The following is a 19,382-nucleotide window of genomic DNA, read 5'->3' on the forward strand; positions in this document are numbered from 1 at the left end:
ACATCTGCACAAGGAGAGGACAGTTACGGCCCTTCATTCAAAAATCCACTCAGTGTTAAGTTTCAACAATGCGGTTGCTACTACAGAGAAATGAGGACTAAAACAGGTAAGTCATATAGCTTATGACAAAACCGCACAATTGTACAGAGAAAGGCAGAGCCGGTGAAGTGTCACAGCAGAGCAGGCAGGAGCAGGTGAAGTGTCACAGCAGGCGGGGCGGGCCGCGGAAGCTGAAGGAGAGAAGCAGGAGGCCTGGGCGGGAGCGGGGGGGAAGAGGCGGCACCAGCTCCAGGGTAAGCCTCCCTCAGGGGGTTAGAGGGGGATCAGAGGGCGGCGGGGACTGTGGGCCGAGGACAGAGAAGAGCGGCAGAAAGGGGAGCTGACAATCTTTGAGGCCTTATTTCCTGTGGGAACCAGGGAAGGACTACGGGGTTTTTAGCAGAGCAGTGATATCATCCAACTTACACTTTTGAAAGACTACCCCGTGGGCAATTGTACTGAGAACAGACTCCAGGAGGAAAGAGAGACTGGTGAGGAGGGTTTGTCGTAATTCAGGCAAAAGCTTGGACCAGAGGCAGCACTGGGGGGGCCCAGAAGACGTGATTAAATCGGGGTGAGCTCTACAGGCAAGGTCAGCAGGATTTCCGGACAGTCTGGGTGTGAGCCAAAGGGAGAGCAGGGCAGGGGAGGAAGACCGGAGTCAAGCACGGCCACAAGCGGCTTCACCCTGGCAAGTGCAGGACTGACATCGGCGGACGTGGGGACAGCTGCGGGGGAAGCAGGCTGGAGGAAAGGGCTCAGGGCTTCAGTTTCAGACCAACGAGCTTCAGGGGACATTCTGAGCTGACGCTGGCCTCTTCTAGTCTAACCTTCTGTGGTGGGGGGAGGCAGGTCTCAGCTGGAGAAAGAGGGTGTCCGTGTATACGGTGTTTTGGGCCACCAGACTGGCTGGGCCCACCAAAGTCGCTGTTCGGGGTTGGAGGAGGCCAGAGGTCTGCGCCCTCAAGTATTCCAACTTTCAGAAGGCTGAAGGAAGATAAAACAGCAAACCACCCCCAAAGCGACCCCCAAACCTATGTGACCAGAAGAAGCCAACAGCGTTGGGGGTCCTGGAGCCATGGGGAGGCAGTGACTCAAGGATCTGAAATGCAAGCACTGACGCTCAGTGGGCGAGACGCAGGGCACTGGGGACCGGCCCAGGGCATTTTCGGGGGTGGGTGGGGCAGAAGCCTGGTCCCAGGCGGTTTCAGATAAAAGGGGGAAGGAGCGGGAGCCGGAGCCGGCCAAGGAGGCAGCGCGGCCATGGGTTTGTGGCAAGGGAGGACTGAGAAGTCGGGAGAGAACCGAGCGGAGAGGCCGGTCAAGGGGGTGTGTGAGGATGGAGGAACAGGGCGCTCGGCACAGACAAGCCCGTGCCGGGGGGGAAAACACGCGGAGGGAGGAGGCGAGGGGTGAATCGGTGAATCGCCAGAGCAGGTCCCCTGGGGGGTGGAGGCGGTGCGGGTCAGGAGGAGAGGCCGGCTCTGGAGGGGAGCCTGGCGCGTGTTGTGGTGAGTGTGTGAAGTCAGAGCCCGCAGCGGGAGACGCTGACAGGCAGGAGGGGGTCTGCGGAAGGCCCGCAAGTCGAACGGGGTGCCTCCCTCCGCCCCGCTCCTTTCTGGCCGTCATTGAGCAGACCTCGATTCTGCTGCCAACCTGCTGGGCGGGAAGGCCTCCCAGAGCACTGGCACCCGTCACCTGCTGGCTCGGAGGACACCTGAGTTAGCTACGTTCTGGGGATGCTTTGGGTTTGGGGTTGTTCCCAAATTTTCTGCTGTTGTCAACCACGATGAATCTGGTAAGAAATTTCAAGGTCTTTTGTTTGCTTTTTAAAGATCTTATTTATTTATTGTTTTTTAAAGATCTTATTTGTTTGTTTGTCAGAGAGGCAGGCAGAGAGGGAGAAGGAAGCAGGCTCCCTACTGAGCAGGGAGCCCGATGCAGGCCTTGATTCCAGGACCCTGAGATCATGACCTGAGTCAAGGGCAGAGGTTTTAATCCACTGAGCCACCCAGGTGCCCAGAAATGTCAAGGTTTTAAAATCTTGGACAATAGGTAAAAGCTATCATGTACATTTTCCCCACTCTTTTTTTACCTATTTTATTTTTATTGACATAAAGTTCAACTGTTTGATTAAAAGTATGCCAGAATCAAGCATGTGAAAATAATTTACAAAGTGAAGAATTATCTTTAACATACTCATTTAGCAAGATCAAATGCTAATTTTTTTCAAAAAAAATTTTATTCACATAGTTGAAAGAGAGAGAGAGAGACAGAGACAGAAAGAGCGCAAGTGGGGGTGGGTAGAGGGAGAGAAGCAGATGCCCTGCTGCGCAGAGAGCCCAACGCTGGGCTGGATCCGAGGACCCTGAGATCATGACCTGAGCAGAAGGCAGAAGCTTAACCTCCTAAGCCACCCAGGCGCCCCTAAAATGATAGTTTCTAATAGCTCCATCAGAGATTAAATATCTCTTTTAAAAAATATATTTTATTTTATTCTTTTTTTTTTTTAAAGATTTTATTTATTTATTTGACAGACAGAGATCACAAGTGGGCAGAGAGGCAGGCAGAGAGAGAAGAGAAAGCAGACTCCCCGCTGAGCAGAGAGTCCGATGCGGGGCTCGATCCCAGGACCCTGGGATCATGACCTGAGCTGAAGGTAGAGGCTTTAACCCACTGAGCCACCCAGGCACCCCTAAAATGATAGTTTCTAATAGCTCCATCAGAGATTCAATATCCCTTTTAAAAAATATATTTTAAATTTTTACACGTTATTTTGGGATTATTTTTAGCCAGAAGAACTGGACTTCTTGTGAAAACATGATGATATCATTCTAAAGATGAATTAGGAACTTGAATGAGTTAATCTATAGCTGCAAATTTTCTCACTTTTCTTATAATTTTCCATTTTTGAATGTATATTTCAAGGTAATTTGGAAGTATAGTTTCCATGGTTGTCGAAGTCACAGGCTATCCTATGGCAAATAAGACAATGAGATTCCTTCCTTAAAAGGAACTAAATGGAAAAAGTGTTGAATGTCTTAGAAATACGGGATTCTTGTGAAAACATGATGATATCATTCTAAAGATGAATTAGGGGCACCTGGGTGGCTCAGTGGGTTAAGCCGCTGCCTTCGGCTCAGGTCATGATCTCAGGATCCTGGGATCGAGTCCCGCATCGGGCTCTCTGCTCTGCGGGGAGCCTGCTTCCCTCTCTCTCTCTCTCTCTGCCTGCCTCTCTACCTACTTCTGATCTCTCTCTGTCAAATAAATAAATAAAATCTTTAAAAATAAAAAAAAAAAAATAAAAAGAATAAAGATGAATTTGGAACTTAAATGAGTTAATCTATAGCTGCAAATTTTCTCACTTATCTTAAAATTTTCAATTTGGAAGTATAGTTTCCATGGTTGTCAAAGTCACAGGCTATCCTATGGCAAATAAGACAATGAGATTCCTTCCTTAAAAGGAACTAAATGGAAAAAGTGCTGAATGTCTTAGAGATAATTCAATGAAATGGAAAATCAGAATAATTTATATGAAAAAAGAACACATTTCATCTTTTCTTGGTAATACATTTTGTCTGGCTGACTAAGCCCTACCAAGAGATGACTAAGGAAAGAAGGAAACATTTGGACTCTTTAGAGTAGCACTTCCCCCCCCAACAACATACCTTCCCAGCTCCCTGCCCAGACTGTGCATTTGGTCTGACGGGAGAGAACAGCTGCAGGACTGGCCCTGAGAGGCGCTGGGTTCTAGTGCAAACGTGCCCTTGGGAGAAGCACAAGTTCCTTGACTCGGGGATGCGGAAGCCCCTTCTCCGCACGGTCTGGGGCAGAAGACCAGTTTTATGGAGGAGAGGAGAGGGGACTCAACGCTGGGACCATGTCGGGGTGTGACACGCCTGGCAGTTGCGTCACCGAGTGCAGGGCTGGGCAGCGGCGCACGGAAGGACCAGGCGGCTGCCAGTCGCTCAGCGTTACCAGCTCTGGGCATGTCAAGCCAGGAAAGTCAGGGAAGCCTCACAGAGCCTACTTTCTCGTGGGACAGGGTATCAGATACACATTTATGTCTCGACCGTCTTTAATGATTCAGTGTCCTGCGTTCTCAACTCAGCAGGATACGCCTGCATTCCCCAGGGCACAGCACGAGGAGAAAGGCAGGCTTTGTTTACCTAAGGAAGACTTCCAGAAGACAAAAACGGGAAGAGAGACCCTTAAACTAGTGTTTCCTCAGTGGGAATTTCTGTACCAACATCTCTCGTGCAGATAATACGACAAACCCACGGGCCCGGCAACTTCACAAGTGTCTCCCACTGCGCTCCTGACCTGCCGTGGAATCCCACGTCACGCACCCCCCCGGGCCGGAGCGCGGACGCGCGTGTGGAAGTGCACGCGGGCACGTGGAACAGGAAGAGCAGGTGTGTGTGCACGCACCTCCAGGTCGGTGAAGAGCCCGTGGTTGTTCTGCAGGATGGCGTACATGCAGTGTGCCACGGTGACGGCGTGCTTCCAGTTGTGGTACGGCACCCGCCGGTAGTTCTTCTTCACAGACATAATAAAGCGACACAACTTTTCAAGCTCAAAGCTGCGTGGAGAAGACAGTGTTATGACAGAAACTGGGAATGAGTCAGTACGTCGTAGCTAGAACTCTGGCCCCAACACATACGTCTGAGCCCACCCGGACGCGTGCGCCGGGCCCCACTCCCCACCCCCGTCTCCTCGTCCGCTGGGAAGGGGGGCTCTTGCCGAGCCTCCGATCTGACACACTCACTAGGCCCCCCGGGGAGCACACAGCAGAACCAGCTCCCTGGCAGTCACTGCATCGTCCCCGCCTCAAGCACTTCCCACACCCCACCGTGCTCAGCAAACATTTTATCACCCTGTCCAAGGGTGTTTTGAGCTCATGTTTTCCAAAAAGCACACCGAGATTCATGAGCTGCCGTCCGGAGACCATGAGAATTCCCCAGATGAGTGACTGTCCTTTCAAAATGGACCCGAGGTACCACGGCACACTCAAACTACTGAGTGTGGCTAATGGCCACACCAAAATCCTGACACAGGGCATAGTGACATTGCTACTCTGTTTTATTTCTACTCATCTGAGGTCCCAGCAGCTCTCCTGAGGAATTTAAGGCTGCTTAAAACAAAAATACATCAATATAAAACCGGGTTCTTTAAAATACTAAGGAGAGGAGAGTTCATTAAAAAAAACTTCTAAGATACACAGCCTTTTTATTTCCCACTGAAAATTTTCATGTCCTTGAAATATAAGGTATGTCATTATAAGAGTTCCAACTGGTCAAACTCCCGAAGGATATTCAGGAAATGATTGGAGTTTATTACCCCGTGCACGTCCTCACAAAGGAGCAATTTATGAAAGTGACTGACAGAGGTTAAGAGAGGACACAGAACTCAATAGCAAGGGAGCGACAGTTTGGTTCCAGAGCAACTAAGAGCCTCTATAACCACTTAATGACTAAATGAGTGGAGAAGAGAAAATGAAAATCATTCTTTGCATTTTTAGCATGTGAGCTGACGCTGTAAAAGGGTACGTGCAAAGTCCTGAAAGGCCCCTCGGGCAGGCCGCAGGAGAGGGGAAGGACCCACGGGGAAGGCAGCCACAGTCCAGTCCCTAGTAGTGCGCTCGGCGTGGAATCAGGAGACCTGTCTCCTTCACACCTGTCCTATGGAGGCTGACAGCTGATGCTAAATTCAGTGCATGTTTTCCAAAACTCACCTTCACACAGTATGTGATTCGGTGGAGCGACCATCCCTACCTTTTCCCATCACACAGCCTACGGTAATTTCCACCTACGATTCTACCGTTACCTGGCAGACACATGGTTGGTCGCCAAGGACAGCCACCCTGGCAAAGAGCTTGGTAGGCTGGAAAGGGGATCCAAGAAGACCATCAATCTGTCCAACTATCTCAGCCTTTTTTATTTAGAGATTTTGAAAAAATTATTTATATATGGCATATTTTCAGATAATTATCAACCAAGAAAGTGACAAGGCATTTAGGCAGGGGAAGGCAGAGGACGTGTCACTCAACAGCTTCAGACGGAAGTTTTTACGTCGTTCATACCAGGATGTCCCACAGGACCGATGGACCATGTACACAAAAATTCCAGGCCACATGTTTTCAAAAGGACCAATGTCAAAGTGGAATCTGAAATGAAAAGAACATGAGGTTGATTAGCAAACATAATCAGGATAAACATAAGAACAAATAAAGTAATTTAACTTTTTGTCGATTAAGACAAAAAAACCCCAAAAAACAAAAAAACAAAAAACACTGGGAATTCAGCCAGCCTTTTCCTGTCTTCTCAGTCACATCTTTGTTGTATTTAAATGTTTCCAAGAGGAAATTCCACACATTCCCTTAGGAACTTAGCCCAATATTTAAGCCATTGCTTAACTTTCTATTAAACAATCTGTAACAAATGACGTTGTGGTTGTTATCAGAGCAATAAAAGAGTACAAAATAATTGTATTATGAATCCTACACATTTTACACAACTCCTAGACCCAGGGGAGGGGGGTGGGGTATTTTTTAAGAATTTTTTTAGAGTTAAAAATTACTCTATCTCCTATAGAAGTCCAAAGGAAAAACTTCATAAAGACAAACATCCAATGTTATTACCTATTTTTCATTTGCTAACTTAATTACTAACATTTAGCCCAAGTAAACACAATGGTATAATAGTAAAAGAAACCATGTTCCCCTAGTTATCCTTCTGACACCAAATGTGTGAGTTTTCCACACCAAGCAATTCTCCAACCCTCTGCAGACACCAACTGCAATTTGATTTACACCTGACACTGCCCACAGCCAGTGCAGACCACCCAGGTTAAGGGCTCAGTCCCACAAGACTGCCCCCCCCCCCCCCCCCGCTCCAGCTCTAGATGTCAATCACACGTCCTGGCCGCCCACGCTTCTGCCCACCCGCCATGAATCAGAGGTTTCCACCAAGCCCAGCTCGGGTTTAGAATGCACTGGAACGGCTCACAGAACTCAGGGAAACCCTTGACTGACTTTGCTGGTTTATCATTAAGGATAAAACTCAAGAGGCAAATGGAAGAGACACACAAGGCAAGCCACGTGGGTAGAAGGGGTGAGGAGCTTTCACGCTTCTGCAGGGGCACCGCTTTCCCAGCACCCAACGTGTTCGCCAGCCTAAAAGCTCTCCGAACCCCCTCTTTGGGGGTTTTTGGAGGTTCCACTGCATAGCAGTATTTGATTAAATCACTGGCAACTGGTGATTAACTCACTCCCCAGTTCCTGTCCCCTCCTGGGCGGTCTGAGGGTGGCTGAAAATTACAGCCCCCAAACCACACGGCTGCTTCCTTGGGCAGCCGGACCCCATCCTCCAGTAGTCCTGCAACAGCCTAAACTCCAGTGTGGTTGGAAGAGGTTCACGATGAATGAGGAAGACATCTCTCTCATTCCAATCACTAAGGAAATTCAAGGGTTTTAGGAGCTGTGAGCCAGAAACGAGCTACAAAGACCAAAAATATATATTTCTTATTATATCAAAATACATACTATATATAAACCATTCAAAGATAAGCTGAAGTGAATAAAAACTCTTAAGAGTTTAACTGAGCAATAATCCTCTCGAATAGGGCAGTGCCAAACCGTTAGTGTTCAGGAGCGCTCTGCGGAAGGAGCCAGAAGCGACCTGTGCGCACAGAGCCAAGACGGGCCATCCCCGACCCACTGCGGCTGCCAGGCCAGCCGGCTGTCCCACCGCGCGTCCCCAGTGCGTCTGTCACATAACCGTGGGGCATTTCAGGCTCAGACTTTGGTTTGCTCCTGTGGGCTCCTCCAGCATTAGAGTGGCCGCAGTCTGGCCGCCTCCTGGCTAATTAATATTTCCGATCCTAAGGCAAATATCCGCTCTGGCCTATCCCTGCAGATCTTCGGTGTGGAGTTCGATAGTGCAGGCCTGCACTGAGGATGAACACGCAAACCGTCACGGGTCCTGCTGCCAGGAGCTCACGTACACGAGCACGGGGTTAGGAAACAAAGTGGGAAAGCTGCGCTCACTATTACTGAATTCTAAAATCCAGTCCGTCGACTTAAGAATTACACGGAAATGAAAACCTTCAGATGCCACCTTCCGCAGCGCCATACAGACGGTGTAAAGGAGACAGCGGAGAGCAAGGAAAACTAACATTTAACGCATCTCAAAACGGGGTTGAGGTTGTTTCTAGTGACGAAGAGATGTGGCCCTCACGTCCACGCTCTCTCAGGACATGTGGCGTCCCCTGCGAAGGGACCATGGCCACCCCGGCACCGCACAGGCGACACGGGGCTTGCGGGGCTCCTTCTGCGCCCATGTCGCCCCAGGCCCGACCAACTGAGGAACCTGCCGGCGGAGAAAGAGACAGGACGGGGCGCTCACAGTTCGATCTCCTTGCAGAGGCGCACGGGGAGGCTGAAGCGCATGAGGTCCTGCCACTCCTCGGCCGTGCAGATGCTGTGGTAGGACAGCTTCTCCATCGTCACCCGGTAAATGCACTCGGAATGGCGGATTCGGTGGTACATCTGCAAGGCAGAGCCGAACAAAAGGTAAGACGAAATGAGCTGAGTGTTTCAAGTAGTTCTGTCACTAGGCATCAGCCCTAGAGCTGAGACCACTGCTGTTACCCACTAACTCTCCTGACTCTGCGCTTCCATGTACCCTGACGACGCCCACATGGGCCGCTGAAGTTACAAAACGCGGAAGATAAAAACAAACGGGGCATCTCCCTTTTGAAAGACGGATCACTTCCGCATCGGGACAACCGTCTCTGGAAGGCGAGGTTCCTTGTATCTGTCCACTGGCCCCTCCCGCTTAGACCCCCAGCCCCTGGAACCGTGAGACGTCAGGGTCTGCTGCTTCTAGACCACACGGTCTTGGTGTTCTGTTCCTGCAGCCCAAACCCATGGAGAAAATTAACATTTTTTTCCTACGTCTCTTTTTAAAAGTATTTATCTTAGTTCTTGGTGATGTCAAAGTCCTTTAGTCCAGGGAATCTCAACAACGTTTGACCATGAAGTCCTTCCTCAGTAAAGAACCCGGGCGAGGCGTGCCCAGTAAATGAACAGTCCTTTAGCAGTTACCCGCATGCACGTGCCCTGTGCAGATCCACTGTTTGCATTAAAATAGAAATAGAAAAATATAGAAATACAAAGTACTTACCTTTAATATTTTATTACTGAGCAAGATTCTTTTCATTCTCATTAGACAATTACCTATTTTTATAATTAAAGCACTAATTAAGTATGTTATCAACTGTCAAGTTTTTTCTTTAGTAATCTGTGAGATGGCGATGTTAAGGTCTGGGTTCAGTCTGATTTATTTCAATACCTAGAGATTTTCAGTTATACTATCGGAGAAAGACATGCCAAAAAGAATGTGGATCCAAATGGAATACAGGACTGGTTATTCTTACGCATCACACTTAGAGTGTCGTTCCGTAGCCACTAACATTTCTGGCTTAAATTCACATAACTTTCCATTTCCCCTGAGAACCGACAAGCAAGTTAGGCATCATCCACCCGGTCCAAAACCAATGAGACTTCATGAAACTCTTCATGGGGAAGACTTTAGTAAGGTAAAGCTGTTTCATAAAGTAAAGCCATAAAAAAAACATTCCATTTTAGAGGAAGAAAGAGGTAAAAGGGAATACAGAACAATGGGACAAACAGAAAACAAGATGGCAGATTTGTACTTAAACGTAAGATGCGCCAGTGGAGACATCCTGGTTAAAGGCTGCCTGACGGGATAAACAAGCAAGACCCAGCTTATGCTGCTCACGAGAATCCTAAATGAAACGAGATGAATGCAGAGAGGGAGACAGCCCGTAAGAGATTTCCAATCTCAGGAAACAAACTGAGGGTTGCTGAAGAGAAGGGGGAGGGGAGGGAGGGGAGGGAGGGGAGGCCGGGGGATGGGCGTGGGGGAGGTATGTGCTATGGTGGGAAAAAATAAACAAATTAAAAACAATTAAAGACCCGGGGCGCCTGGGTGGCTCCGTGGGTTAAGCCACTGCCTTCAGCTCAGGTCATGATCTCAGGCTCCTCGGATCGAGCCCCGCATCGGGCTCTCTGCTCAGCGGGGAGCCTGCTTCCTTCTCTCTCTCTCTCTGCCCGCCTCTCTGCCTACTTGTGATCTCTGTCTGTCAAATACATAAATAAAATCTTTAAAAAAAAATAAAAAAAAAATTAAAGACCTAAATAAGGTAAAATGATGGAAAGGACACACCACTTAACACCAGTCAAAAGAAAGCCCGAGTGGCTGGCTTAATCCCAGAGAAAGTAGACTCCAGAGCAAAGACTATTACCAGGGATTACGAGGGATTATTTCAAATGACAAAGGAGCACATATGTCAAGAGGACACGGTGTTCCTAAACAACAGCTGGTTTTCAACAAGCTGTGTACAGGCAAGAGGGCGGAGAAAGGACAGCAAGTGTGACAAACAGTGCCGGACCAAGTGACACTCACGTGCAAATAAATAAATGCAAGATGCCCCTTGCCTTCAACCATATGCAAAAACTTACTCAAATGGATCACAGACTTAAATGTAAAACCTACACTTCTATAAAAAAACATAGGAGAAAATAGTTGTGACCTTAGGTTAGGCAAATAGATCTTTGATACAATGCTAACAGCATGATCATGAAAAGAATTAAAACTAGAGCTACCCTGTAACCCTGCAATTGTACTACTGGGTATTCGCCCATAGAGATGTAGTGAACAGAAGGGCCATCTGTACCCTAATGTTCATAGCAGCAATGGCCCTAGTCGCCAAACTGTGCAAAGAGCTGAGATGCCCTTCAACAGACGAATGGATCAGGAAGATGTGGTCCATATACACTATGGGGTATGATGCCTCCATCAGAAAGGACGAATACCCAACTTTTGTAGCAACATGGACGGGGCTGGAGGAGATGATGCTGAGTGAAATAAGTCAAGCAGAGAGAGTCAATTATCATATGGTTTCACTTATGTGTGGAGCATAACAAATAGCATGGAGGACACGGGGAGATGGAGAGGAGAAGGGAGTTGGGGGAAATCGGAGGGGAGGTGAACCATGAGAGACTGTGGACTCTGAGAAACAATCTGAGGGTTTTGGAGGGGAGGATGGTGGGGGGTCGGGTGAGCCTGGTGGTGGTTATTAGAGGGCATGTATTGCATGGAGCACTGGGTGTGGTGCATAAACAATGAATTTTGGAACACTAAAAAGAAATAAAATAAAATAGAAAAAAAAATCCCAACTGGACTTCCTCAAGATTAATAACTGCTCTCAGAAAGAAACTGTTAAGAGAATAACAAGCCAAGCCAAACACTGGAAACAAATATTTGCAATAATTTATCTGATAAATACCTTGTGTCTAGAACAAATGAAGAACTATTAAAACTCAGTAAGAAAACAAACAGTTGTAAACAAAGAAGAGCAATTTGAGAAGACACTTTACAAAGAAGACACAGAGATGGCAAATGCGGAGGGACTAGAACACACGCAGGTGTGCTGGGAATGTACCAGGGGCTCAGCTGCTTTGCAAAACAGTTTGGCAGTCTTCTAAACAACCCCCTCACACCTGACCAGCCAGTCCAGGTCTAGGCATTTACTCAAAGGAAACGAGAGTCACACTTACAAACACTTGTGCACAGATGCTCATGCAGCTTTATTTATAACAGCCAAAACCGAGAAATGACTCAGACGTCTGTCAGCAGGTGGCTGAGTAGCTCACAATATCTCTACTCAACGGAATATTCAATAATAAAAAGGAATGAACTACGCATACACGCGATGCCATCAACGAATCTCGAAATACTTGTGCTGAGTGAAAGAACCCAAGACAAAAAGGAATTCTGATTTTAGGATTCCATTTATATAAAATAACTCCAGAGAAATGCAAAGTAATTTACTATGGTAACAAGCAGATCAGTGGTTACCCTAAACGGGGGTGTGGGGGTCAAGATGGGAAGGGTCATGAGGAAGGTTTCCAGGGGCACCTACAAACACGTGACACAGTAGCTGTGTCGTGACTTGGTGGCAGTGACAGTTTCCTTGGGCTGTGTGTGCGGGCACTTGTCACGCTGGACACTCGGGACACACGCAGTGCACCGCGTACTTATAAACCTCAGGAAAGCTGCTTCGAAGTGCTCTGTCCGGAGTCTCTGTACAGCCTGTGAACACGCGTATGTGGGAGTCACGTGACAATACGACGGTGACAAGAATACTCGCAGACATCTGTTTCCCACGTGCTCTCTTCGCAGGATGCGTTTACTTGGAAAAGCAGCTGTTTTCTTATTCAGTGTGAATGTGACTTGCGATGCCAGAGTCAGATTAAATACTGTTTATTTGAATCTGTCTTCCAAATAATGAAATATTGACTGTACTTTGTCATCCTAAAAGACCGGCACACTTGGAATATTTATCTTTTTGTGAAAGATGAGATGTGTAGTAATATATGAATTCAGCAGCTATTCCAAGTACTTTGCCACACACAGCACAAGCGTGGGGAGCATGATAGAAACAGAAGTGCCCTTCAAACCACCTCCGTAGCGGAGTCGTGTGGGCCAGCCGGCATACAACTCCCCACCTGAACCTGGACCAGGCTACAAATGCAAAGACAGAATTCCTCTTAACTTATTCATGACTTCCCAGGGATTTTATTTTTCTTGTTTAAATTTGGGTTTAGTTTGGCCTAAACATTTAATCATGTTTGCATCCAGGTTTTGTGATGCAGCACCCAGCAGGTTAGAAGAGCTCTGGGCCCTCGCAGACAGTTCCTCTAACGACACGGCTGAGTTCATTCACGTTCACGGACAGTGTCACATTCTTCAAAAGACACAGCGAAACCCAGGCAGATTTTAAGAGGACCGACTTCTACCTCCTTAACTTTCACACATACTCTGACCTAAAAAATGACTTTTGTTCCCCCTCCCTTTTTAAAATAACCCCTTCCTCAAATTGCTTAAACACAAAACCTCTTGAAACATAGGAAAATATGAAATACAGTATTAATGAGGTCTAATAGCAGATTCTGAAGTTTTCATAAAATATCGATGGTGGTGAATCTACATAAATCTTCAGCTGACAGATCACTGGAAATAACCTTTGATGACGGAGCTATCAGTACTTCTTGGCATCTTAGCTCAGGTGGAGTTTAAATTGAGAGAAATTGCTATAACAAAATTCTTTCTGCTATTTACTCATTAATGAAGGCAATTCTTAGGGACTTCCTCAAAAATTCCTCAGTGAGTAGGAATAACACTGTTGCTGAATAGTGGGAATCCGATTCCTCAGTGTCAAAGAGCAAAGTTTCGAAGATGGAAGGGAGACAGCCAGAGGAGTTGGACGGGGTGTGATAGGATACATGTCCGGGGAAGAGATCAGAGAATGCTGGCAGAGGCTTATGGGAAACTCTCTTCCAAATACTGAGAAAAGGAGGGAAAGCGTTTCAGAGGAGAAACCTGGCAGACACCGCCTTAACCAAGTGATGAAGCCAACATCACCAGTGAAAGAATGTGTGCCTGCTAACGGGACTCGACGGGAACACATTATTCCGCCATATTCCTGTCACAATTACAACCTAATGTCATCATGCGGAAGTACCAGACAAGTCCGAATTAAGAAGCGTTCTATAAAATAACTGGCCTATGCGCTTCAGAAATACTCAGGTCATACAAGGCAAGGAGTAAGGAATGGTTCCAGATTAAAGGACACTAAAGAACTTCACAGTTTAGCTAACGGTTCCTGGTGCCGTTCGGCTGGGCGATGTTCCCCCAAACTTTATGTTGAGACCTTGAAGCCCCAGTACCTCAGAATGTGACACATTTGGACACAGGGCCTTGAAGGAAGGAATCAAGGTAAAATGAGGTCAGCAGGGTGGGCGTGCATCAGTATGACAAGCGTCCTTACAAGGAGGGGGGTGAGGACACACACACACACACAGGGAAGACCGTACGACGACACGGGGGCACAGAGGAAAACCATCCACAGACCGAGGGGAGAGGCCTCAGAAGAAACCGAACCCACGGCCATCCTGGACTTCAGCAAAATAGCTTTTGTTCTTTAAGCGCCCGGTCTACGGGGCCGCTTCGGGCAGCCTCACGTACTGAAGAGCCAGTGTGAGCTTCTGGACTCCTAAATTATGCAGCGGAGAGCAAGATGACGGGCCTGTCTCTAGAAAACACAAGCCAAAGGACTCGGGTTATGAGAGCTTTTGTGTAAAACCTGCTCCCAGACGGCTCAGAGGACCACGGCGGCTGTGGTGAGGCCAGGAGACACAGGGAGGAGCAGCATCGGCCTAAGAAGGGCCGCATTTCGGATCGGGGAGCGTGGGCAGGCTCGAAGGGAATCTTTGCATTATTTTTACAACTTTGCTTTCTCTCTGAAGTTCTTTCAAAACAGACGGTGTAAAAACTTACACTAAACTTCGTTTTATTCTAAAGTAGGTAAAATGCATGTACGGGTATACTAGCTTTTTATTTTAAGCCACAGATATCTCATTAGGATATAATACATCCAATAATTTGTATTTTTTGTTTTTGATCATTACTCATCAAAATTTCCTAACATGGTTGCTTTGAGCACTTGTATCCTAATAATAACATAAAATATACTACCATGAGGCAAAACTAATTTTTGACACTTATTATCCATGGTTTAGATTATCTTAATTAATAAGAAAGAATAAAATACATTACATTAGATCAAACCTTTGTGGGATCACAGAGATCCACGTTCAGAGAGAGGGAACAAAGACGCTGTGATTTCCAGCCACAAGAGCCCGCTGTTGTAGTCTTACACGGACTATACTGGCTCTCAGCAGCTCCAGTAGATTCCATTGGACACATTCAAAAATTGATGAAAAGTAATATTCAGGATATATTTGAAATTACATTCTGTGCAACTTTCAAACTAAACAATCATGGAAGCTGTCGATATTTTTATTTATGGGGAGAAACACAGGAACAGAGAATGTCTGAAGCAGAACGCATCCGACAACTGCACGCATGGGTTTCAGAGGAACCAAGCAGCAGGGAAGGGCCCCAGGGGGACGGGGAGGTGCGTGGGGGCGCAGCGGGAGGAGCAGCGAGCTTCCAGAGCCGCAACAGCCCAAGTGCGACCCGTACATGCTACCACCCTTCACACTAGTCGCCAGCGCATCCTGTTGGCCATTTTTGTTCCTAATCATCCCTCAGCTGCTTCCATTAGCTGTGTGGCTGCTCCTGTGGAACTTGAGGTTCTATTTCCAAAAAGGCCATTCTTCTACACTAGTAAGGTGTTAACTCCCATTTAGGTTGGTTTAGCTTAAAAAAAAAAAAAAAAAAAGTGAATAAAATTATCCCTGACTATTTAAAAAATATCAGTTAGTATCAGTGAAGGGTACTAGCGTATACAGAACACTGATGTTTCACGCACTGTTTTAAAGTGAGATCCTGTAAGACAAGTGGACCTTCACAGAGGACGCAGGGACCAGGACAGACGCGCCGTGAGGGTCAGGTGAGCGGACTCCTAGAGCGCGGCCCCAGCGGTCTTCGTACAGGAGTCGTCACTCGCTTTCCTACAATTCTCTCAAACGGGCTACGTACCACAAACATAAGGGTTTAGGTCCCATTTTCCATACTCACCTCAGTAGACACCATGAGACATAAACCTTCTGCTTGAACAATTTAGCTTTATATTAATCTCATTTTTAAAGAAAAGATTCACACCTTGAAACAAATGCTAAAATATTGGACTTTTCTCCCCCAAGCATTTTAAGACATCTCCTACTATATGTGGAACCAGGAATCACCATTTCTCACGTATGAAGGAAATACTGAGAAAACCAAACAAGACAGCAAAACAAAGCCCGATCCTTTCCCCTACTTGATTTAACGCTGATACTGAGTATTTGAAAAGCCCTTTAAGGAAGCATCACTCACATTGGCACAGTGTAAGGCTAAAGCACAGAAGACGGCGAACATCTTGAAGTTGTTCTCGTCTGTTTTCGAGAAGGCACTGCCGCTGATCTTGTTCACCATCTGCACCACGCCGATCACGCTGCCTCGGCTCACGATGGGCATGCACAGGATATTCCGGGTCGTGTACCCCGTGTACAAGTCCACTTCCCTGTGCCACGGGCAAGGCCACGCGGCAGCACACAAGCACAGGAGAGAATAAGCTGCACATTCTGCCATAAATCTCAACTCGGTTTCGCAGTTTACACGCTTCTATTACAAATAATCGTAATGGGGCTGCCGAGCGTCTAAGTTCAAGGACTATGTGACATTTGAAAGTGTTTTGTTAAAATCTCTTCAAAAATATTCTAATCCATTTGTTCTTTTGTTTTCAAGAGTTTTCCAGAACAGTCTCTCGGAGACTTTCAGCTTACGTTCAGTTTCATGTCCGCGTGGCATTGTTAAGAAAACACACATCGGATGTACAGGATGGATATGATAAACTTGGTAAAGTCACATGTTCCTTCGAACCTGGTCCTATGTTATGAGAGCTGCAACTTGCAGAACTTAGAGCAGGGTCAGCACACGACACACTGTTCCTGTTCTGTGAACGGTCCAAATGGAATACACGCCCGCCATCCTTGAACGGCCTGTGCTGCCAGCCTACGACAGCTGAGGACTTGTGACAAGAGATGTTATGGCCCCGGGGCACCTGGGTGGCTCAGTGGGTTAAAGACTCTGCCTTAGGCTCAGGTCATGACCTCAGGGTCCTGGGATCAAGCCCCGCATCGGGCTCTTTGCTCAGCGGGGAGCCTGCTTCTCTCTCTCTCTCTCCACCTGCCTCTCTGCCTACTTGTGATCTCTGTCTGTCAAATAAATAAATAAAATCTTAAAAAAAAAAAAAAAGAGAGAGAGATGTTATGGCCCCAAATACTTACTATCTGATCCTTAATAGAACATTTTGCTGACTCCTGGTTTAGAGAAAATATTTTTGGCAAACAAGACTCAGTTCCACAGACACAACCATGTACCTGAGGGCAGTGAGTGAGATGCTGTCATTCGTGCTCCTTGAACTGCTCTGAGATGCATGGATCCGGTGGCGGGCGTCTGTGGCTCAGCCTTCTCCCCCATGCAGGGCTACTCTGGGGCACGGGCTGACCACATTTCATTTACCAACCCACCAGTGCGTGGAGGGTACTGCTTTGTTAATAGCCAGTTTTTTGGCAGCTGTGAATAGTGATGTTTTGGAGATCTGCATACAAAGTGTTATGTGGACAGATGTTGTTTTTCTTGAGACCCACATGTGAGGCTGACTGCGCACAGTAAGCATACACTAACTCTGCAAGAAACTGTGCAGCCGTTTTCCAAAGCGGGTGTACCATGACACACTCCCGTCACCAGAGTGTGAGCCCACGTGTCTCCACATCCTTGCCAACACCTGCTGATGCCACTTTTAGATTTTTTAAGATATATTTATCTATTGGGGGGGGTGGGAATTGGCAGGGGGAGAGAGAGAGAGAATCCCAAGCAGATGCAACACTCAGAGCGAAGCCTGATGTGAGGCTCGGTCCCATGACCCTGAGCCACTCAGCACCTGGCTAAGGCTACTTTCTCAAACTGTATCCATTCAAATTGTTGTGTACTGAGGTCTCATGTCATATTTCTGCTTCCCCCACATCAAATATCTGCTCGTGTGTTTAATGGCTATTCATGCACCATCTTCTATGAAATGTCTGTTAAAATTCTGGGTCCTATTTATTAAATTAGGTTACCTTATTATGTGCAAAGAGCTGTTTACATCCTCTGGATGCAAGTATTTTGTCAGATCCACGTTTCGCAAATATTTTCTCACCATCTGTTGCTTACCTTTTCACGTTCTTAAAAATTGACCCATAAAATTTTTACATAACAGTTTTAAATAAGGATATATAAATATTTTCAGTATTTAAACCCTAAAATAACACATTTGGTTTTTTGGGGGAAAACGGGGCTGTTTAACCGTGTTTACATACAAGTTGCACATATGACACTGATCAAATTTCTGAAAATACTTATTGTTTATGCTATTTAATCACCTTTTAAAGTAAACTGAATGACTGAATTAACAGAACTCTACTGTCAAAGTATCTGAACTGTTACTCCCTACCAGTCACAGCATTAGTCTTCAGACAAAATTGTAATTTTGAGATTTATAAAAATCAGATTACATAATTTGGTTGCTAGTTCTCCAAAGAAGCTCAAAACAAAACAGAAAATCTTTATATGCCATCTAATATCCAATTTTAATAATACCCAGTAAAAGCAGCAATTTACGGAGATCCTACTTTGTACTAGGCGAAGTTGCCAGATCTCTTATGAGTATTTTCTCTAATCTTACCAAAACCAACAAAACAAAACGAAACAGAGAGCACCCTATACAACGGGCATTTCTGTACCATCTTGAAGACGAGGAGACAGAAGCTCTGCGAGATTACGTAACTCAGTCCAGGTCGCTCTAGAGCTAAGGAGGGACGGAGCTGGAACTCGCTAGGAGGCACCTCCCCCAGCCGCTGTGACTGCCTGCGGGGTAGGGCCCGACGGAGACCGTGCCCAGGACAGAATGACTAACACTATAATAAAAACACAGCCTTGCAAACTTAAACTCTTTTTGTATAAATGGTTTTGTGACATTTTAATGTCTTATAGCTGGATCTCATTAATGGTTTAGAGTCTGTCATTTTGTAAGAATCTGGAAACACTGAGTACTGATAACAGAGTTGGTTCAAAGAAAGTGTTAACAGGGCGCCCGGGGTAAGACGCCAATCGCACTGATACGTGGGGAGCACAGAGGCTGCAGCAGATGGACAGAAGGAGAGGCTGACGGGGCGTAATCGATTTCTTACCTGTTGAAGCGTGGGTCTGCATAGGCATCTGGAATGTTCAGGACTTCCCCTGTTCTTGCTACCTGACCGGCAATCCCTTTCTCAATTGAAAATCTGCAGATAGATAAGAGAGGGACATGCCGATTAAAATACAGATGTTGTGAAATAACTTGAAATGTTTCACTACCACTAAATATATTACGAAAAAAGCATTCTTTTGTTTTACATGCTTGCGTTAATTTTGCATGTACATATTCAAAATCCTCTTATATAAATGTAAAGGAAATTCAGCAGAGAAACACTGCACGGTAATCACTCCAGAAGCTTATTTAAAAAGATATAATCCACAATATATTAGGTTATACTTGATCATAAACTGAAACTGAGAAATTAAATAACACTCTTCTACTGACCAATAATAATCTTTTATATTTGCAAAGTACCTTATAATTTACAAGATGCTTCAACATAAATTTTCTTTAAATTACTTAATTAATTTATGCATGCCCACCGTGGGGCTTGAACTCATGACCCA

At 46.3% G+C, this 19,382-nt stretch overlaps 1 protein-coding gene across 3 annotated transcripts in view; it reads right to left on the reverse strand.

The window, feature by feature from the left end:
* The window catches only part of PDE10A (phosphodiesterase 10A), a 565,247-nt gene that overhangs the window by 43,183 nt on the left and 502,682 nt on the right, over positions 1–19,382 (reverse strand). For all 3 annotated transcript variants that reach the window (XM_059401406.1, XM_059401405.1, XM_059401404.1), the window contains 5 exons: positions 18,869–18,961; positions 15,972–16,158; positions 8,448–8,590; positions 6,125–6,208; positions 4,474–4,624 (listed from right to left, as the gene is read on the reverse strand). In XM_059401406.1, the coding sequence (XP_059257389.1) occupies positions 4,474–4,624; positions 6,125–6,208; positions 8,448–8,590; positions 15,972–16,158; positions 18,869–18,961 (658 nt within the window). The remainder of the gene's footprint in view (positions 1–4,473; positions 4,625–6,124; positions 6,209–8,447; positions 8,591–15,971; positions 16,159–18,868; positions 18,962–19,382) is intronic.

The sequence above is a fragment of the Mustela nigripes genome, chromosome 5 (assembly GCF_022355385.1).
Source record: "Mustela nigripes isolate SB6536 chromosome 5, MUSNIG.SB6536, whole genome shotgun sequence".
Classification (NCBI taxonomy): Eukaryota; Metazoa; Chordata; class Mammalia; order Carnivora; family Mustelidae; genus Mustela; species Mustela nigripes.